Here is a 23,299-nt window from a genome sequence, read left to right as displayed (position 1 = left end):
TGGTGCTATATCTATAGAAGAAATGGCTAAAAGAGACTGAAATACTGAGCCTCAAAATGAGGAAAGAGCTGGGCATGTCCAAAACATATGGGTTAAAGTACCTAATCCCGAATGACACCTATCACACTCTGGATCAATAGTTGGGTCGATCCGTGCGAGCCTACATTTCGACCAGTGTACTCTGTGAACCACTTTACACTGAATGAGGCAGTGACGTGCGCATATAGATGAAGAATGAACCCTGTCCAGAACTGCCTCCCATGTATCTTGGTCTATTTAATATGAGTCACTTTTAAAAGATGATGCAAGCAGGTCACCAAAAAAAAAAAAAAAAAAAAAGTTCAGATACAGTCACTAAATCAGAATTGACCGTCAAGATCTGAAGTGTAAATGCAGCCTTATTCGCCAAAAAATGATAGACTGATAAAGGCATGTTGACCCGATTTTTACCCTTTATAAGGCACTCATTAAAATACTCATTCTGGAGTAACTCTGGAGATATTTCAAGACTTTTGAATCTTGTAAAAATTCTATTGTAATCAATGTCAATGAAGTTACCATATACAGTTCTTCAGCCGATAAAGGGTTAATTCTTATGTTACTAAAGAAAACAATGTGATTCGTTTCCAAATAAGAATAGATTTGCAAATGAAATACTACCAAACATAAAAGAAACATGCAAAACAACTTTCTTTTGTGTTCCCTGTTAAAAAGTGAAGTCGATACATATTTAAAAATCATAAGGGGAAGCAGACGGCCCATTTTTGGTTGAACTTTCCCTTCAACTGTCTATTTGTTTATGTCTCGGGCACGTTTGTTTGTATGTACTCTGGTCTACAATCCAAAGGTAATGATCAGATAACAGCACTTAAACAAATTGAACATGTGTAACTGACCTGATAGGAATCAAATATTGCTGTTGCACTAGCATTAGAGTAATCTGTGGCATGAACCAGTCCTGCAAAAAAGAAAACAACAATAAAACAGACTTGAAGTCAAACTCTAGAATAGGTTTTTGTTTCCCAAGTCTAGGAGTCAATCAACCTTTATTTCAGTTTACAGCGATAAATATGCAAAATAGTAGAATCAGATATAAATAACGTGAAACAAGTTATACGTGATTAAGCAGTTGGACACAAAGACAGTACAGTTGCTTAGTTCAGCATTTTCATTGACTTGCAGAAGTTATTTATAGGCATTGATGTTTTGTCTTGTGCGTGACAGAATTTCTTTCTGACTCATGCTTCTAAAACAAACACATCATTGTTACTAAAGCAAAAATCGAAGTCAGTAAGAAATAGGCAAATTTAATCAAAACTGTCTATACTAAGTGCAAATAGTTTGCTCTGTTGGCAGAGGCTATTTACACCAACTCTGCCCACCAGTGCCTGTTCGGGACAGTCAGATTTACAAACAATGCCCATTTGGCATTGTTTGGCACTAATCACAGTGGCGTAGTGAGTAAGGCATGTGGTGTTAACTCTTGGTGCGATCGACCACCTCTTTACTTCTCACCACATAACAGATTGAAAATGCATTTGGTAACAGTCGTTTTCTTGTAAACCATAAGAAAATGTAAATCAGGTATTCAATGAGCATTTATTATTAGTGTTGTTAGATGTAGCAAGTGCTTTGTTGTAAAAATAGGGCCTATACCGTTTTATATTGTCTGTTACACTCAATTTGGTTTATAATGTAGCTTTAACACTGGTGGAAATATAAGCTAGTAGTTCTACTAATCTCAAGCATAAACAGACTCCAAGTACACTTTGCAAAGAATCACTGCTTATTTTAATCGGTGTAAACAGACTCTATGGCTATTTGCACTTAGCATGAAGAGGAAGTAATTGCTTTTTGCACTTGTGTAAACAATACCTCTCGCTATTGTCACTTGTGTAAATATCATGTATGGCTATTCACACCTATTGTAAAACAGGATCTGTTGATATTTGCATTTGATGTGAAAGAGCAGGTTATACGAATACAAATAAGATCTTATTTTTTTATTTTGTGATGTAGTTTCCTTTCACTGAAATAAACAGCTTTACATTTTGATTAACAACTAACAACTTAGTTGGTAAATAAAAAAAGTACCCGATTAGAAAAAAAGAACTCTGAATCACCTCAAGACCTTATTTTTTTTTTTAATCTTTTGCCTGCTACCAACTTACATCAACACGAGCAATGTAACACTGGCTTAATCGGCACCTGCTGGCAACATATGTGTTTATTCATTTCAACGATGTTTTTATCCAAAGCATTGTACAAGTGGTGATAAATGAACTTCAAATCCTCAGTAGAAGCAATATATAAATGTTATGGCATTATGTTACGAAATCCAAGTTGCTTTACATGTTTATTTTATTGCATTATTTTTTTATCTGAGGATATAGAGTGGCGTGTGTGTCCTACAGGTGGTTTGACAAACCAACGCTGTTAGCAAACTAACAAATTGTGCAGCTGACCAATCAGGGCAAAGATGTCTTAAGGAAGGGAGGGGCTTATAGACCTTTAAGACACAAATTAATTCAAACAAACAGTATCAAAATTATTGTAGTTATTGCAATTTGATTTAAATATTAAGTGCATATTCTGAGAAAAGCACTGACCTTATGCACATTTAAACCCGTTGTGGAGGGACTCATATATGAAAACCCATATGACCTGCTCTTTAAAGTCATATATAGCCCATTTCCACTAAGTGTTTGCGTACGGTAAACTTTTATTGACGTTTCCACTGTCAAAAGGTACCTAAAAGTGAACTGTACCGTACCACTTTTTGGGGTACCCTTTTGAAAGGGTACCTAGGATGGCAAAAGTGTACCAAAAGGAGGAGCTAAACACGCAGCTGAACACAATTGGTTTAAAGAGAAACAACCACATACACAAGCAGGAGAATGAAAACAAAAAGTGTCATTTTTAAAAACACAGCGGAGACATTACATGTAATAATAGATACATATAATAACCAGCCATGATCGACCCGAGCTCAAACAAACCTTGTAGTCATCTTGATGAACAGCCACAAAGCCAAGAAGAAGAGCAGAATCTACCGTGTGCCCCGCTGTTGTTTACAAGGCCCTCTAAAGCGTGAGTGGTTTCGCTGTCTCGTGTGAGCTCGTCACAGGTCTATATTTCAAATAACAAATTTCTTGAGCTGATGATAATAACATGCGCGTGATTATTGAAGTGCTTCTGACATCCGATCCTTTTAGAAAGGGACAAACACGCGAGTGGTGCATAAAAAAACAAAACAAAGAAGAAGTCCAAAATACTGGAGCAAATGATTCTTTCAGCAACCTAAAACCTGAACAAACTGCCATGTTTAACTATTATCATTACCTTTTGGACTATTATGAACTCAAAATTATGGAATTACTTTTTAACAAGTCTTTACATGTGCAGCCGAAGATTAAAGATACAGATGAGAGGTTTGCACTGACTGTAGGCTATATGTTGTATGTTGTTTAAGAACCCAAATAAAGACTAAGGGTTGAGAGGCTTTTTTAGTTTATTCATGACAATTTGCTTATGTATAATGCTATTATTAGTAGTATTATTTATTATATGCGTATGTATATTTGTTTTATTAAAAACAAGCTTAGATTTGTCCACCTGTCAGGTTTTGGACCATATGGGGCACAACATGTGTTTTAGGATATAACTCAGTTTTTTTAACACACTTTATTATTATTGTTCATTCATTCGTTTGTTGGAAATTAGAACTGAATTTAGAAATAGTTTTGAAACAAATATTTGTGTTTAACAAATGAAATTAATTATGTAGGCTAAAGGATGTCTGTGCGTACAATACGTTTCCTCATCCACGGAAGAGATTGAAATTAAATAATGAGGAGGCTCATTCTCTTATTCTCACGCTACAGATGCTCTATTTAACTGTTTTCTTGCTAGTGAAGCGCTCAGCTTTTCCACTTTTCCACAAAGTCTGCCTTGTAAATAGCAAATGCGCTTTTGGCGCAACGCAACTGACTCTTAAACGGAATGGGAGATGAGACTCTGATTGGTTTATTCTCAAAACATAGCTATAACTCATTAAGAGAATAAGCTCAACCCTGTTAGACCATGCGCCGCAGCGCAGAGCAGATTTTTCCATTCTTAAAATAGCAGAAGTGGATTAGGATACGCCATTAATGCTTTTGTGCCCTGCGCTTTGGACTTTGCGCCTAGATCGTCAAAATAGAGCCCTAAATGTCAGCTGTGTGTAGTTTTTCTATCATTGGTGACATATCGGAGACTGTAGGGGGCTGTATTTGTTCATATATATTGCATTTATTTATTTATTATTTATATATAATTGCAGACATTACAGTAGGCTATTTCATTGATCTGCAGTTATAATCAAATCATGTTCATAGAAAGGTTAGTAGTAAACATTTATAGACAAGTATTTATGTGTACAAGGATCTGTTTTGTGAGAGGTGCTTCTCATATGATATGTGAACGGCCCATACAGCTTTACTTTGACATTTCTGTTGTACACCATGCCCACCATTGGTACCCTTTTGGCATTTCAAACTCAAGCCTGATTAGGGGACCCAAACTGACCCTTAACATACCGTACCTAACCACTCAGTGGAAACGGGCCATTTTAATGTTTTAAATTATTCGATGCATCAAAGTTTGGTCCAAATTAATGAGCAGGTTCTCAACATTATTATAATAACACATTTCTTATAACCTCCTCCTGGAGGAACATTCTGGATCGACACTAAAAACTACATGTTGAAATGTATTTATCAAAAGAATAAAATTACAATTTAAAAAATATTACATTAAAAAACAAACGATTTTACAATTGTTAAAAAAACATTATTATTAAAGATGTTGCATAAATTATTAATAATTTTTTAATATTAAAGTTTTTTTTATTTTTTAAATAGTATTTAAATACTTGTAAACTAACAGAGCCTGGGTATGCATATGATGTTTAAAGTTACCTTTCAAAAAAAATATTACAATTTGTCAATTAGTATAGCATAAAACAGTCACAATGGCTTCAGGCCATACTTACCAGTGATGTGACAAGTTAAAGAGTGGGACCAAATTACAGTAAATACTGTAAAAATCACTATTTAGATATGACTGCACACGACAATCCACCCACAAACACTAGTGTGACATTCACCTTTGTCAAGGCTTGTGGGGAAATTGCTTTCTAAGAATAGTGTCAGTGGGTGATGTAAGATGTCAGATCTGTGATGTGCTTTCATTGCCTATGAAGAGACTCAAACACATCGATCTGCTTTTGTTTCAGCAACCTGTCACATAAATCCAGACTGAACACTTTGCATTCAGATGCTCATTTTGCTCCTAGACAACAGAATCCAACAATTTCTGAGTTTTCCATATTGAGACACCCACCTTTAGTGAGTTTGTACAGCAGCCAGGTGTCTATGGTCCCAAAATAACAGGTGCCATCTTCAACTGCCTGCCGCAACTGAGGAGAGAAGGTTAGGTTATAAATATCATTCCAAGAGAAGACAAATGGCGAATGCTATATTTTACAGGGTCCTGATTTACCTGAGGGATGTTGTTCAAAGCCCAGACAAGGCGCAAGGACACATGCTGCGTGGTAAAAACTACCAAACTGGCTGCAAGGAAGCGCTTCTGTCTGCTGAGGAAGTGCAGCATCTTCATCACGCCGTGTACCGTCTGTCAAAACAAACAGTTGGTATTTACTGCCAGAGAAACGAATGTACATTTAGTTAGAACACTTTACATTAAAGTGACAGTTCTCCCAAATGTGAAAATGTAGAGTGAGGTCCCTCGCTATAACATGGTTCACTTTTCATGGCCTCGTAGTTTCACAGATTTTTTTCATGTGATTTGACATGCTTTTTTACTACAGCACATTGTGTCCTGCATCCTCACTGGTTGTAGACCATTGTCAATCATCTCCTCCGTACCCTGTCGCCTGTACAGTACAGAATGTGTTAAGCTTGCCAAATTTACATTAATCTTCAATCATTAGCAGTGTGACTCTGAAGTGCTGGACTGTATGTTTTCAAGTTTTCTCCCCACAATGTCACCAAAATGTTCTGCACCGTCAAAGGCACCTTCAGTAGCACCCAAAAGGCAGAGGAAAATGCAAACCATCGCACAAAAAAGTAGAACTTCTAGACCTGCTAAAGGAAGGTAGAAGTTACGTGGCCATAGGGTGCCATTATGAAATAAATAAATGAAGATCAAATGGTTTTGATCTTTGGTTTCATTCTATAATGTGTTAAGACCCCCTCGTTCGAGACGCATAATAAGAGTTCGGACAAAAAAAGAATGTATATGCAACTTATTTATTATACATAAAACTAAATAGAACAACAAAAATCAACAAACAAACAAAAGTCTAGAGGAAAATAAAGAAAATAACTACTTTAACTACACAAATAAATAATGCTAAACAAAACCATAAGGTTGCAGAAATCAAGAGATGGTCTTGACACGAGGACGGCCCGTAGCCACACCGTCCTCCAGAAGCTAGCATACACCCGATTTTATATGGTTTGAGCCAATTAGTGACATTCACCTTTGTCAAGGCTTGTGGGGAAATTGCTTTCTAAGAATAGTGTCAGGGACCACTATAATGTAAATTTACTGGATGTAGGTGAGAGAAATCCAAGATGGAACTGATTTTTTTTTTGTTGTTTCTGTATTTTAAGATTTTTAGCTAAACTTAGGACCTCTATGAATGTAAAATGTAAGTCAACGATTGAGAGTTAAAAAAAATAATAATACATTGTATATATAACATTAAATGAATAAAGAATTTTTAAATATATTAAATACAAAAATATTAATAAATTAATTAATTTAAATGATAATAATAAACATACGCACACAGGAAACACAAAATTAAATTTAGATCTTATTAAAAAGTTCAAGAAAACCCTTGAGTACTTTTTTTATTTTATTTTAACAGATAGTGTGTGTTGAGCATCAGTTAAGACAACATGAGCACCAGTCAGCTTTAACTGTGGGGAAAACTAGATAATTTTGAGCTTTTGTCAGCTAATTTCATCTTCCGGGTTTAAAATAATTTTTGGGTGATGGGTCGTAGTGGGAATCTGCTAGTGGAGTGATGACGCGTCGGTTTCTCATTATTATTCGTAGCGGAGTTTTCTTTGTCTATGAGAAGACCCTGCTTAATTATTCATGAGAGCATGTGCTTTCCAATAGCAAGGCAGAACTGCCAAGCTGTGAGACCCAATGACTGGGTGAGACCACGTCTGCACAATTTGTTGCAAGTTTTTCCCTGCGATTCTGTCAGGCCAAAAACAGCAAAGCTGTTGGGTTGCAGCAAGCGTCGTTATCGGGAGAGCTGTACGAGAATTGGAGAAAGGTGTACTTTATCTTTTATCAGTTGAGTTTGTTACCATTCAGATACCTAAATCTGTGCTGCTGTGTTCACTTATGTTTAAAATCCTTCAGATTACCGCCAGGGCTAATGGTTGGAATAGACAGGGCAAGAGACCTGCTGCACTGCTGTCATTTCAGACAGTGTCAGCATTCAGACCCGGGGATTGAGGAAAAGAGTTCTCCTCATTTATAGTGTTTATATAAAAGTTTATCTTTATAATGATATAACAAATTGTGATTATGTGTTTATGAAATTATGAAGAACACATGTAGAACTTTGGAAACTATAAAATCATGGGTCTCTTCATGGTTTGTCTTATTTTGTGAGCCAAATAACAGTTGTTCGCTCTTCTCTTTTTCACCTCCTCCCTCTGCTCACAGAGCTCCACGCCTATTTCTGAGCATTTTTTTTTATTCTAAGGTAGACTTAAACCGAAAAAGGGGGGGGTTTCATGGCCCTTTAAGGACAGCGCTTGGCCTAGTATAACCTTGATTTGCATTTTATGAATTATCGAGATCAATGGTCTAAAGAAGATCTCTTGCAACTTGGATGGCCTGAGAGTGAACAAATGTTCATTTTTGGGTGAAATTTAATCTGAAGATTTTTATTAATTATATTATTATTGCTACATTTAAAAAAACATTATCATTAGTTGTAGTGGTTGTGGAAGTATGGTAGCAGTAGTAGTATTAATAAAATAAGAGTAATATATGGCTGGACAAAATGACAAATTAGATAAAATGCTGCTTACACCTGACAAAAAAAACCCACTGACATCATTGTACAATTTAAAGAAGCAAGAACTAATACCCAACTCTTCACAGAGGTGACGGTTTTGTTGCATTTTTAAGACCTCAAAAAAACTGCAATGCTAATTAAAGTCCATTTTTACTTTATGCTAAAACAATTTTAAATATCTGCAAACAACTCCACAAACAAATTTGTCAACTATCTATATAACTTTTTTTAAACAGCTTACAGTATGTATTAAAAACAACTCTTTTAGGAACTTTAAGAACATAGTAAAAATGACAATAACAGAAGACCCTCCCAAACACCTTCTGACTTGACCTCTGCCCTCAGTGATAAGACCGTGAAAATATTTTTAATATTTATATAAGTGTTAAAACTTGCTCAAGAGCAACTACTTTTAAATGCTACTAAAAGACAGACATGGATGTTTAGAGCAAACTGCAATAACATTGTCACACATTCAAATATGTCTTTTACAAAGTGACATGACTATGTTGGTTTGCAATGTGATCGAAGCATGAACTAGCCTCACTGCATTTCAGGAGTTTTGCTGACTCAAACATGAGCACTTTTAGCATGCGTCACTAAGATACTCACAGGCCAAGTATCCCAGTCCACATTTACTGTCAACACCTAACACTAAAATATCACCAATCCATCTCCAATGAGAAGGAGAGGCTCCCGTTTCACTGCTGTATTGCCAATTCAGCCGACAGGACTTGGAATGAATCGCTCATTCATCGACTTATGCAATGAATGACAACACAAACTGTTACAGCTCAAACAATACACACTTTGTTTGCAGTAATAAAGTGCTGTAAACTGCCACTTATTAACTTACAATAAACTGTACATGCAATTATTTAGCCATTTAGGAGATAAACGATCTTAATTATATTTAGGTTTAAAAAGTACAAACAATAAACTAAACTTTATAATTTTTTATATTTATATATTTTTTATTTTATTAAAAATAGAAATATGGTTAAATTTGACAAAATCTTATTTTAATAGACATTAAATTATATTTATTTTTGCTCCTGTTATATATTTTTATAGATTTTAAGGCATATAAAAGTAAAAAAAATAAATAGCATACTTTGGAATGGAATTTTATTGTTAATATTGTAAACATCTTTTCCCAGAGATGGGTTGCGGCTGGAAGGGCATCCGATGCGTGAAAAACTTTCTGGATAAGTTGGCGGTTCATTCCGCTGTGGCGACCCCGGATTAATAAAGAGACTAAGCCGACAAGAAAATGAATGAATGAATGAATGTAAACATCTATACAGACCAGGCATACAATTGTTCACAATAACATTTAGAGAAGACCATTTTAAGACTCAAGAAAATGTACAGCTACAAACATAATTTGAAACACGCCATAGAAAGACACAGAAACAGAGACAAACTACTTTAAAATTACATTTCCCAGTTAACTTACAATAAATTATACATGCAACTATTTAGCTATTTAGGACATTAACACTTAATTTTCATTTGCTGATTATTTTTTACTTCTGTAAAAATAGCGATAGGGTTGAAAATAAGACAAAATCTTCCATTTTAATAGATAATTTTTTTATTTTTAGTGCTATACAGTTTTATGGATTCTTTGAGGGATATAAAAGTTAAAAACAACATATTTTGGAATAGAAATCTTTTGTTAATATTATTTTAATAATAATGTATTATTTTAGTATCGTAAATAATAATAATATTATAATATTAATAATATTTGTATTAAAATCTATACAACCCAAGCATGCAATTATCAGATCAATTTAACACAAGAAAATTTAAGCTATAACCAGACTTTGAAACATGTCATAGAAAGACACAGAAAGTGAGACTAATCCAGGTTAAAAAGAATTTTTCCTAGTTAACTTACAATAAATATACACACGATTATTTAGTCATTTAGGAGATAAAAAATGTTAAGTATATTTTTGTTTAAACTTTAAAATTTTAAACCTATAGTAATAAACATAATAATAAACAATATAAAATAAACAATTTCGAACTTTTATTTGTTGATTTTTTTCTAATTCAGTATAAATAGAAAAATGGTTAAATATATAAAATATTCTATTTTAATATATAATTTCTTTTATTTTTAGTGCTAGACATTTTTATGGATTCTTTGAGGGATATAAAAGTTAAAAACAGCATATTTTGTAATAAAAATCTTTTCTAATATTCTAAACATCAATACAGGCCAAGCATGCAATTATTCAGGAAAACATCTAGATAAGATTATTTTAAGACTCAAGAAAATTTAGAGCAAGGGTGCCCAAACTTTTTCCTATGAAAGGCCAAAAATCAAACTTGATTGAGGGCTGTAGGCCGAAGGTAAATATACCAAAATGTATTGTATTACCCCAACGTTACCATGAATAATTTACTTATTTATTTTCTATTTTAAAAAATAAAAAAGCATAATAAATTTTTACAGTAAAAACAAACAATCCTGTTAATAACACAATGGAGTTGTATGCTGAATACACTAAGCTGCACCTGCCTTTGCCTCAATTTGCCAGATATGCAATTATTTATGATAACATCTAAATAAGATCATTTTAAGACTTAGAGAAAATTTAGAGCTTTAAAAAGACTTTAAAACATTCAATAGAAAGACGCATGAAAGTGAGACTAATCTACTTTAAAAAGGACTTTTCTCAGTTAACTCACCATAAATTATACATGCAATTATTATGCCATTTAGCAGATAAACAGTGTTAATTATATTTACGTTTAAAAATGAACCTTAAATTTGCTTATTATTTTTACTTCAGTAAAAAAAGAAATATGGTTAAATGCGATCTAAAATTTTAATAGAGTTTTTTTTTTAATTGTGTGCATGTTTCTCATATATTTTTATGGATTCTTTGAGGGATATCAAAATAAAAAAAAAAGAACTTTTTTGGAATAGAAATCTTTTCTAACATTCTAAACATCTATACAGGCCATATTTCATGATAACATCTAGATAAGATCATTTTAAGACTCAAGAAAATTTAGAGCTATAAACAGACTTCGAAACAGACCATAGAAAGACACAGAAAGAGAGACTAATCCTCTTTAAAAAGACTTCTCAGTTAATTCAGACAGGTCTATGAATTAACCTTCGCATTCCCGTAATTATCATGACTGTATTTACATCACATACTGCTGTACGCATGCCTTGCTGAATTCCTAGAAATCAACCATGTTCACTTCAAGTTAAGAATCATAACTGCTCATAATTTGCATAAGACTGCAGTTACACCAAGCAGACTTCATAGACACAAACCATCAGTCCACACACATTATGCAAATGAACCCACAGACAAACAAAGAACCTACACTGTCTCATGATTGGCCCCTGACCTCTGAAGAAGTAAAGGCTGTTCAGTGTTCACATGAAGACTAGTGGACCAACAATACAGAAAGCAAGGTTTGTGTGCGTCTGGCGATGACGCAGATACCTAGCCAGGCTTCATCCTTATTCCATCAAGTCAAATATAATCAGTGAGCGAGTCATTTAACACTCAAACCAACTGAGAGGAAACAGACTTCACAACCACTGAAAGAAGCATCAAGACTTTCATCAGAAACGGCGTGTTATATTGCACAACAAAACCGAGCTTTAAAAGAAGTTTGCAGAGTCTTTGTATTAAGGTGTGCACTTTTATAAGGGTTAAACTGACTGTTTACTCCGTTTCATTTTTGTTTTTATTCATTCATCACTTTTCCTTTTTCGCTGTTTGCACACATGCTTGATTTACAATATGTGTTTGTTTAGATAATAGTCACTGTTTGTTCATCACTTAAGTCAATTAAACAGAAGTGTTAATATTGTAAGTGCTTGGACTTGAGGGCAAAAAAAACCAGATTGAGACTTGAAAACCAAGCCGATACTTTTATAATACATTAAAAAAAATTAAAAAAATTTTTTTTAAAAGTGTGAAGAAACAGATCCAGGATGTTACTTTTTTATTATTTAATTAACTTTATTTTAACATTTAACAACTCTGTTAACCAACAGAGCACTTCTGTGAGGTAGTTTGAACAACTAAGCAATGCACAACATAAATTCTTCACTTTTGGACTTTAGTGCAACAATAAATATCAAAATCTAATATGAAAACAAAAAGCACCTCAACTTAAAATACCCGCAGGCATGTAAACAAAAAATAAATGAAAGTGCCACATTTGGAAAGCCAGTAATGTGCTTTTAAGAACTGCACTCCTGACTTTAAGAACTGCACTCCTTGCTGTCATCACAGTAGATTTCACAGAGGAAAATGTATGTTTTTCTTAATGAAAACTCTACCTTGTCAGGTTTGAGCCTGTTTCTGTTCTAATTTGCATTTGCAATGATACTAAAAAGTTGTATTCAACTTTATGATACCTCCAGACCGCAGGCATACTCGCGCTTTTCACTTCAAGCTGCTTCCTTGTTCTACTTTGCCGGCATTTAAACAATAGCATCTCTGCAACAAAGTGATGTCATGTGCACGCTTTGCTGTTTCTGTGAAGTCGAGAAAAATGTCTAACTCTGTGCCAGAGCATAACTATAGATGTGTTTAAAAAATAATGAAAATATATAAATATACATACAGTTGAAGTTAGAATTATTAGCCCCCTTTGATTTTTTTTTTCTTTTTTAAATATTTCCCAAATGATGTTTAACAGAGCAAGAAAATGTTTACAGTATGTCTGGTAATAGTTTTTCTTCTGGAGAAAGTCTTCTTTGTTTTATTTCGAGTAGAATAAAAGCAGTTTTTCATTTTTTAAACACCATGTTAGGGACAAAATTATTAGCCCTTTTTTTCCAATTGTCTACAGAACAAACCATTGTTATACAATAATTTGCCTAATTACAGTATCCTGCCTTGTAAACCTTATTAACCTAGTTAAGCCTTTAAATGTCACTTTAAGCTGTATAGAAGTGTCTTGAAAAAGATCTAGTCAAATATTATTTACTGTCATCATGGCAAAGATAAAATAAAACAGCTATTATAAATGAGTTATTAAAACTATTGTTTAGAAATGTGTTGAACAAAAATTCTCTCCATTAAACAGAAATTAGAGAAAAAATAAACAGGGGGGCTAATAATTCTGACTTCAACTGTATAAATTCAAGTCCTGATTTGGGAGGTAACGTCCGATTGCGATCGAGTCTGAAACCGCGTGATCGGATCTGATGTGATTGGAGCTGGACATTCCTAGTAACAAGATCCCTTTATTTTGCTACTATGGAAGTCAATGGTTACAAGTTTCTTCAGAATATCTTCCTTTTTGTTCAACAAAAGAATAAACCTGATAATGGTTTGAAAGTAACTACCCCTAAAACTCCCCTACATAAGACTCAGAATTCACTTTTTTTTTTTTTAACTCTTATGTCAATTCTCATACATTAAGTTGTTATATGTGACTCTGGTTCAGTCATGCGTGTCAATATTTGGAAATTAAGATTTATGGATTATCTTTTATCTTATTATTAATAAGCTTTCCATAGATGGAAAGGCAGATTCTTGGCCAACCTACAACTATTTAAAAATCTGGAATCTTTTGGTATAGAAAAAAAATATAAAAACACTGAGAAAATAATGTTTAAAATTGTGCAATTTAAGTTCTCAGCAATGCATGTTATTAATCAGTAGAAATTAATACAGTACGAAATGCACAAAATGTCTTCATGGAACAAGATCGTTACTTAATATTCTAATGATCTTGGGCTAAACAAAACTGTCATTTATGATCTACACAGGGCTTATTTTGTTTTAAAGGTCCCTCCAAGTGCTCACATACTATAGAGTAGGGTTAGGGTGTTTTGATTTCAAGGCGACTTTGAAAAAAATATCAAATAAAAAAAAAAAATTCTTACAAAGCCTAAACTCGTGAACTGTAACTAAAAACAAAATAACACACACATTTGAATTGTGAATGTCGATTGATCTAATCCAGTGACTGGCCCGAGATTCAACATTTGTTACACGAAATTCCTTCATGTTGTCTCAAATTAAATCAATATGTTAACTTAATTGTTTTAACAAATTTAAAGGGTCACGAAACACCAAAACACATTTTTGAGCTGTTGACAGTCGTATTTGTGTCCCACACTGCTAATAACGCTATTAGGACACCTATATTTCACTTAAAAGTGTAAATTGGTTGTTTTTGCGTTATTTCAAGCAAATTCGTACTTCCGGTTTGAAACGAATTTTTGAAGCTGCGTCACGGTCATGACATAATAGCGTTGTATTCCAGCGTGCAGACTGGACGTCTTTGCCAGAGTGTGTCTTATTACGTCTTACAGTGTGCTGCATTAATGCATGAGTAAGGCTTGGTTCAAACCAATCAGCGCGCTCTATTGTGCAACTTCATTAATATTCATTACTGTCATAGTGTTTAGACAGCAGAGACGCCACGTTGTGTTGGCAAAACAAGCGTGAAGTGTTGCTTTTATAGTTTGCTGCAGTTAAGTTTCGTTTTCATTTTCTCTCTGAGAGAGCTCAGACTCACGTGTGGATTAACAGCGTACGCGACGCTCGACAACAATAACTTGCGTGTCTAAGGAGGAACATTGTTTACCTGAGAGCTGTTCTCATCAGCAAATGCTGAGATCCGGATTCGCTTGTAGTATTCTCTTCATAAAGACGCGGCTCTAGTTGCTGGTGATTGTCCTGTCTCTACAGATTTGGTAAGTGAGCGACCAGTGCTCTTTGTTTATTCAGTTTGTTCGTATCGAATTAAGTTAACTATTGCACTGAGTGCAAACATGTTAGCACCGCATTTTGTGACCGGAATAACACACGCGGCTTTCTGACGCTACCTGCCGTGAGCATCTAAGTTTCCGGAAAATGCTGAGTTTTTTTCTCTCATTCGCCGTGCGGTATCAAACATTGCATAAAAAACACACGCTTAGAGCAGCTCCTCGAATCAAATATCTCGTTTGTCGTGAGGGGCATGAATGAATTCCCTGAATGAAAGACCCAAACTGCAGTTAAAGGGCACCTTTTAATAATTTGGCAAATAATTCGACTACAGATGTCCATGTAGGTTAAACACCATCTCTTTCTCCTGTGTGTGTGTGTGTGTGTGTGTGTGTGTGTGTGTGTGTGTGTGTGTGTGTGTGTGTGTGTGTGTGTGTATGTGTGTGTGTGTGTGTATGTGTGTGTGTGTGTGTGTATTTTGACTCTGAAACTCAGCGGGTGCCCAAACAGACACTCCCACACCATCCCACTTTTCTTCCTCAGACACTCCCCCCTAGACAGAGCTGGACACGCCCACTTTTCTGCCTTTTTCCAAAGTAGAGGTGTGAAAACACCCTGCTGAGACAAGGGGGTTTCATGGCCCTTTAAGTTGATTTAACATAAACCAATTAGGTTGATCCACAAAAACGCACACAAATTGTGTTGATTCAGCACCAGTGCTTCTGCAAGACTGTGTGAGGGAGTGCTGTTGACAGGTCTCGCGCACACAGAATGAAACGGATAAACGAGAAAAGAGTTTTCTGCTACGTAATCGATCATGGATGTTTGGTTATATTCGGCAGATACAAAAAAAAGTGAAAGAAAAAAAATTATTGATATCTTAAGTGTTAATAAATATCCTTATTTACAGAATAAGAATAACATTATGTATCCTGTTAATAAACCTGGGCAGCCTGCCTAAGTAAAGTCTATGTGTGGGAAGCACTGAGCTCATTATAAATAAGTAGTTTGAACAAGCAACAAAAATGTTTTTGAGTGTAGGATCAGGACTACATCAGTAAAAAGACACTCCTTAATAAAACAGTGTTAATCACGCAGGTAAATTGAGATGTGAACAAACATGTCTTAAGACTACATAATCCACAGTAGCCTGACCTTCATAGTGCAGGAGCCGTTCCAGGACCTCACCAGCTCAGCTGCCCTCATGTCCTGCCAGGTGATGAATTTATGAAATGGTTTTCCTGTGTTTCTGGAGAGGACAAAGAAAAACCAATAACCTGGCTCAGTCAAAGGAGTTCTCTATGCAGCGGCAGTCGCATGATTTAACACGTACGAACCTGTCCCAGGTCATGAATGTTGCCCTCTGGGTCGAGATGCCAAGACTCTCCATTTGACACATCTGTAAGCCTGAGTCTAAATCACAGAGAGAAAAGAGGGGTCATCACTAAAATAACCCATGGACCTATAATTATCATAGCGCTTTGCACCTTTAGAAATCCTGTCCCCAATTTTGTAGAAAAAGCAATGATCAAAGGCTTGCTTGCCTACAGTGTTTAGGGCTCTATGATTTCTGTGGAACCCAGTCATAACAATAGAATTGGCTGTAAAATCAAGAATGTTAAGAAGTTTGGCAAATTTTAGATGAATAGAATCAAAGGTGTTCTGTGCACATAATCAAGTCACATGTATGTGAATATTAAATCACAATATTCAGATGTCGAAATTACACATTTAACATGTGCTGTAACACTGAAAGTGTAAATTAAAGGAAACAGGTTGCTTATTACTTTCTTTACTAGAAGATATTGGCTTTGCATGTAACAATATTAATCTTGCGTTATAATCATTCATTCATGTAATATTTTATACAAAAAACCTGCAGGGTTTCTGCAGGTTTCACCAAGTCAAATTTAGGACTTTTTAAGACCTTTTTAAGACCATCAAGAATTAAATTTTAGACTTGTATAGGGCTTATTGCTGAGAATTTTTTGGTCACACTTTATTTTGATGGTCCATTTGTTAAATTTAAGTTACACTGCGTCTACATGCCAACTAATTCTCATCAAATTATAAGTACACTTACTTATTGCCACATCAGCAACTTAATTTTGCTTGTTTTATAGCAAAATGGATATACATAAAAATATTAAATGATAAAAACAAATTCGTATTACAATAAAAAGTTACTTAGACAAATATATATATAGAATATAAGTAAATAACATCCACACAAAAATATATTCAAAGACAAATATGATTTTACAGTTCAATTTTTGATAAATAACTTAAGATTCTTCCTGGTGGTACCTTTTTAAAAAATATCCATCAAAGTAATCTCCTTTAGCCTAATGGTATTCAAACTTCCACATTTCAACAAAATCTGTTTGATGGTAAGAGCAGCTTGGCAGTAATTACATTTAGGTGGTGCTTCGTTATTCAGTAAATACAAACGAGTCAACCTAGAATGTCCAATTCGACACCTAGTATAGAGTTTGATCATGCCTGGTCTCAAAATTACAATTTGCAAAGTGTCTTTCATTTATTTTAGGGTTAATTTCATGTAATTTATTAATTATGCAGTTGTCCCATTCCCTTTACTATGTTTCGTTTATATACACATTATTTATAAGTGGACTGTTTGGTTGGGGTTAGGGTTCGTGCAAGTTGACATGTACATTCAAAGTTTCTTATAGCCAGTTAAACGTCTGTTTGGCAGCATTATTAAAATATATTAAGCTGACAGTCTACTAATACTAAAATTGACCATCAAAATAAAGTGTTACCAATTTTTTTAAATGGCCCAGCAGAATTTCTTTTACTTTCCCCATGAAACAAATAAAAACTTAAAATATGTATGCACAACAAACTGTTTAAGTATTTATAAATAGAGTTTTGCTAAAAGTTTTATAGAGATGTATTGTTGGTGATTGGATATCTGTTGAATGGATTGAGTAGCTTTACATTAACAAAGGAAAATTGAGACCTGTTTATAATGATTTAAGACCTACAAGACAATATTTCTGTGAATTTAGGACTTTTTAAAGCCTAAAATGTAGTTTTTGAAATTTAAGACTTTTTAAGACTCTGCAGATACCATGACCTGTTCAAAATTGTACAGATGATGTTAAACATGTTGTGCTCTGGGTAACACCTTTGAAAACACACGAGCGAAAACTCATGATACTGATAGATTAGAAAAAAAAAAACTGTTATTCAATAATAAAAAAGGGATACTTGGTGGGTCAGAAGTAAAAGAAAGAGCTTAAGACAAAACAATTAATGTGCAAACAACATTTTTTCTTAGATTATTAGTGTGTGTTCTACTTAAACAAAAAAGCCTGAAACAAAAAAAAAAGACTATCAAATATTTTTTAATTATTTACATGCTAAAAATCCTGTCAGGCACCTTTAGAGCAATAGTGAGTTGATGACAGTTAAAGTCAGAGAGAAATCTTTTATCTTTATTTTGTGTTTCTTGAAGTGAACAATTAATCTTTGCAAGTTACTACACTTTTAGAAATAGTTTGCTTTAATAATCTTTAATGGAAATCTCAGCATTTGCTTCCGCTTTTGGAGTGGTGCAGCTCTTGTTGACGTCAACCTGAGGGTTTTCATAGCAACTGCATATTAATACTCTCTTTTGTGATTTAGAGAATGATGCGCAAAATAAATGCTCCGCCTCTACTCGATAATCTGTTTCAGATGGAAGTACATCAACATACTATAATGTCTCTGCAACTTCTGGTTTATGCAGACTTTAAGGATAACAGTGCAGCACCCAAATACTAATTATCATTTTAGACTTTGTCCTTTAAACAACAAACATAATTTGTCTCTGACCCAATAAATGTTTTATACAGTGTGTCGCTGGGTCACTGGTTCGAGCCTTGGTTGGGACAGTTGGCGTTTCTGTGTGGAGTTTGCATGTTCACCCTGCGTTCGCGTGCATTTCCTCCGGGTGCTCCGGTTTCCCCCACAGTCCAAAGACATGTGGTACAGGTGAATTGAGTAGGCTAAATTGTCTGTAGTGTATGAGTGTGTGTGTGTGTGTGTGTGTGAACGAGTGTATGTGGTTGCGGCTGGAAGGGTATCCGCTGCGTAAAAACGATAAGTTGGCGCTTCATTCCGCTGTGGCGACCTCGGATTAATAAAGGTACTAGGCCAAAAAGAAAATGAATGAATGAATGAATGAATGTCCACAAAATAATGCATTAAGCATGTTTTTATTCATTTATATTTCCAATGTGTGCCACTAGCTTTGCTGTTTTGATTTCTGATGACAATCATCGAATCAGACTCTTTATGTCTAAGTTTACAGTAGGCTTGTAATCAGACTTTAGTGTTTCAACATGATTGTTGTTCACCTTTCATTTCCCCTAACTTTATAGAAACTTAGAGTTAGATTTAAGAGCAAGTATGATGTTCCAGAATCAACAAAAGCTGTTGACCCAGGAACACGTATAACTGCAAAATCAGGATGTCCTGACATCTATACACTTTTATGAGAGTTTGAATGTATGTTTCTTGTTGGCACTGTTTGACATTAAATGGATATTTTATTAAAAACTGAAAAATTCTGTCCTCATTTATTTAATTGAATTAAAGTTGGTTTCATATGCACACATTCGAACTTTAACATTGCAGAAAACACTATAGCAGAATTTAAAGTCTAATAGAGACTAATTATAATGATGTACTACTATTAGCACAACTTGTGACGTTATAGTTATATATATATATATATATATATATATATATATATATATATATATATATATATATATATATATATATATGTTGTTTACCATGATACATAAAATATTGCGTCTAAAATTGCATGTAAGAAGACTTAAAAAAAAAAACATTAGCACTATTTAATTGACTGTCAACAATGTTGTACTGTGATAGTCATTGACTGATAACGTGACTTCACTATTTAGAATACTTTAATGAAATTACATTAAGTTGAAAGTCTGAATGTGTGAAAATAAATCTTTACCAAATCTGTTTAACTTTCTTTCTACTAACGTTACTGAACACAAAAAAACGACAATAAATCTGTAACCATTGACTTCCATAGTAAGAAAAGCAAATATGAACGTCAAAAGTTACCGTTTTTCAACATTTTCAAAACATCTTTTGACTTAAACAAAAAACAGAAACTGAAAGTTCAAACCCCCTTGAGAGAGAGAGTAAATAGTGAGTCAATTGTCATTTTTGTGTGAACTATTCATTCAAGTTAAATGCACAATAAAGATGACTGACCTTGAACTGCTCCTTTGACAACAGTGACGAAGCCATCCCACAGTTCATCAGGGTCGATCTCAACCCACCCAGGCTGAGGATACAGAAGGGACACCTGTGGGGCAAACAAGCCGCTATAAGTAATAAAACCACACGAAAAACGTGATTGGCACAAACCTGTCAAACTGCAGTCTGTTTGTTTACCTTAGCGGAGCAGGACCCTCTAATACTGGCGCTCTTGTCGTACACATGGCACCTGATGGAGGTTGTTCCCACGTCGACAGAGAGAATGAAAGTCTCTCGTTTGCTGTAGCCGTTTCTCTGAGTCCCCATGACGATGTAAAGCGCTCATTCATAAAGCCGCACACAGGACACTTCAGTAGCCATTGCCGTCAGGAAGGATCCACGCTTCTCAAATCATCCCCGTTTCAACTTTGCTCCGTAAACCTTTGAGTTTCATACCCCCAGAGACTTTAATGCCAGACGCCTGACAGATTTTTAATCCGTTAAGAAATCAGATTAAATATGTTCATTACGCTGAAAGTGTATTTTATAAGAACGAGCAATAACCGAAAGCACTGAGTCCCGCAAACTTTCCCCAACTCACACATGTGATCTCGCGCCCTATTTTAAATCGGCAAATGAGATATCTAGTGTTGATATTAAAGCCAAAAACATTCGCTTTCCTTTTCTAGCACATAACAGATATTGGAGGAAAATAGAGGCGGCCGCGCATGCCACTGTAAAGACAGCAAATTACTACAGTCGGTCGATTTAGTACAATAGTACAAATCCATACGTCACATATCAGTCGATAGGTGTGGAGAACTCTTAAAGAGACAGAGCGCTTTCTTCAGACTTCTTCAACCGGCTGACTGTCATGCGCACTCGCTGCGAAATACCGGAAGTTATTATTATAGATTGTTTATGTTTTTTGTTTTGTTTCAACAACAATTAACAATAAATTGCAGAAACTTGGAACATTAGGAAAAATTAAGATGTTGTTACAATCTGCATAACACATTTTAAAGAAGAAAGAAAAAAAATAGAGACCAGAGGTTTTACATTGAAAGCCATTTTTTACTTTTAAAAGACTTTTTGTATGCCCATTAAAGACAAAATATGACTTATAGACAATTTTAAAAATAGCCAGAATTGGATTTTTTTCCAAAATGTACACTTGTGTATAAAAAAACTTGCCTATTATAATAAAACAATTAACAATGTACTGAATGCAAGATTTAGAGAGTTGTATTAAAAGAAAATGATGTCAAAAGTATTTAAACAAATATCAACATTTGTCTTTTCTGAGAGATAGATCAATAGTTCAGGCTAAAATAATTTTACACAAGCACATTCAAAAAAAAAGATGAACAATGGTTTCTTCCAAATCACAAAAAGTACATTTGTTTTCAATATCTAGCATATATTTACTAAGTTAGCTATTACAAGGATTACATCTATGTAATATTTTATATGTCACTTCTTTTATTTTGTTAGTTAGCAAATATTTATGTGAAAAATTCAAAGTAACGTCTCAATTTATGTTATACACTCTTAGACATAAAGGTACAGGAGCTGTCACTCGGGCAGTACCTTTTCAAAAGATACATACTGAACGAGTCCACACTGGTACCTCAATGGTGCATATTAGTGCCCAAATGTAGGCTACCTAAAAAGTACCTTTAAGATACCATTATGAACCCTTCAGGTACAGAGCCCCAGTGACAGCTCCTGTACCTTTATTTCCGAGAGTGTATATGGCCAGCCATTAAAAAGACGCTGGAATTGTTTTATGGTTAAAAAAAAAATTCTGCATCATATGATTATTAAATCTACCATCAACTATTGAATTCCCTTCTATTGAGATTGGGTTGTTTGGTCTAGGTAGGATCCAAATGAAAAGTTTGTACTTCTTTTAGTAGAGTTTTTAAACCATTGGGAATGGCATTAATAACTTTTGTATTCTTTTACTGAGGGTTTAAAATTCAGCTTTTAAGAAAACTCAGAAAATGAATATAATGTACCATTGTTATCTAATAATTGACTAATAATTATGATAGCATTACGGTAAAGATTTTGTCCAGTTGTATTGTTATGGCAAACCGTTTTAGCTTTTATCTTGTAGAGGATTCATATAATATATTTACAGTGAATTTCTTAACACTTTTGGTTTAAAAATCACTTTGAATGAATACATAAAATGTGTTCAATGCATCTCCCTAAAACTACTTCACCTTATTAAAACCACAATATATAACCATGTATCTGGCTCTCTTTTATCATGGATAAAAGGTTTATTAACAATTATATCAGGAAAATCCTAACTGCAGATAAAAGTGTTATGGTTAAATGGAAACAAGCATTCCCTTCATTCGGTTTTTCCCAAAAAATCTGGTCAGATATGAAAAAAATACATAATTACTAATAAAGTAAAAGAAACAAATCTTAAAATTATAAATAGATATCATCCATGTCATGATTCCATAAGTAAGTTTAAGGAAAGTTTTTTCACCCTTCTGTTGTTTTTGTAAAATGGAGCCAGAAACGATTCTTCATGTATTTTTCAGTTGCAGTTACACAAAACGGTTTTGGTCCCAAGTTTCCCTCTTATACTTCTTGAAGTGTATTATACATTTATCAATATAACTTATAAGATGGTTCTATTTTTGGATTGCATCTCTGGATTATTGGAAATGGACAAAATAACAACAAATCTTATTTTATTTGGAAAACAACATATCCACTAAACAAAATGTATGCTGACTGTACCAAATTGCAAACTATTATTCATTGATCTAAAAAAAATATGATTCCCTGAATTCTAGTAATACCAACGCTATTAAGGCATCCCAACTGCTGATAAAAAAAACTTAATCTACACGATTAATTTTTGTTGTTAATTCCCTTGTATACTGTTTCATGTATAATTCTGTACTCCCCTGTTTAATCAATAAAAAAAAATAAAAAAAACGTTTTAGCATTTAAACAAAAACAAAAAAAAAACAGACTACTAATTTAATATTACTAGTACGCGTTTTCTAGTCTATTTTTTCTCATTAAAGGGATAGTTCACCCAAAAATCAAAGTCGGCTCACAATTTACTCACCCTCAAATAGTTTATAAGAGTTTTTATTCGGTTAAACAACAAAGAAAACAGTTCAAAGGAAGCTGAAAACCTGTAACCATTGACAAGTTTGGGGAAAACAGATATGATTATTACTTA

At 34.1% G+C, this 23,299-nt stretch overlaps 1 protein-coding gene across 1 annotated transcript in view; it reads right to left on the bottom strand.

Moving 5' to 3' along the window:
• The window catches only part of gk5 (glycerol kinase 5), a 42,494-nt gene extending 21,596 nt beyond the window's left edge, over window positions 1-20,898 (bottom strand). Inside the window, exons 1-7 of the mRNA NM_001077803.3 lie at window positions 20,278-20,898; window positions 20,095-20,188; window positions 16,167-16,242; window positions 15,985-16,078; window positions 5,542-5,673; window positions 5,383-5,458; window positions 897-958 (exon numbers count right to left, since the gene is read on the bottom strand). Coding sequence (NP_001071271.3) covers window positions 897-958; window positions 5,383-5,458; window positions 5,542-5,673; window positions 15,985-16,078; window positions 16,167-16,242; window positions 20,095-20,188; window positions 20,278-20,406 — 663 coding nt within the window. The 5' untranslated portion in view covers window positions 20,407-20,898. The remainder of the gene's footprint in view (window positions 1-896; window positions 959-5,382; window positions 5,459-5,541; window positions 5,674-15,984; window positions 16,079-16,166; window positions 16,243-20,094; window positions 20,189-20,277) is intronic.
• Between the last annotated feature and the right edge of the window lie 2,401 nt (window positions 20,899-23,299).

Source organism: Danio rerio, chromosome 2, assembly GCF_052040795.2.
Source record: "Danio rerio strain M-AB ecotype USA chromosome 2, GRCz13ab, whole genome shotgun sequence".
Lineage (NCBI taxonomy): Eukaryota > Metazoa > Chordata > Actinopteri > Cypriniformes > Danionidae > Danio > Danio rerio.
Note: the sequence above shows the minus strand (reverse complement) of the source record. Positions and strands in the feature narration are given on the sequence as shown.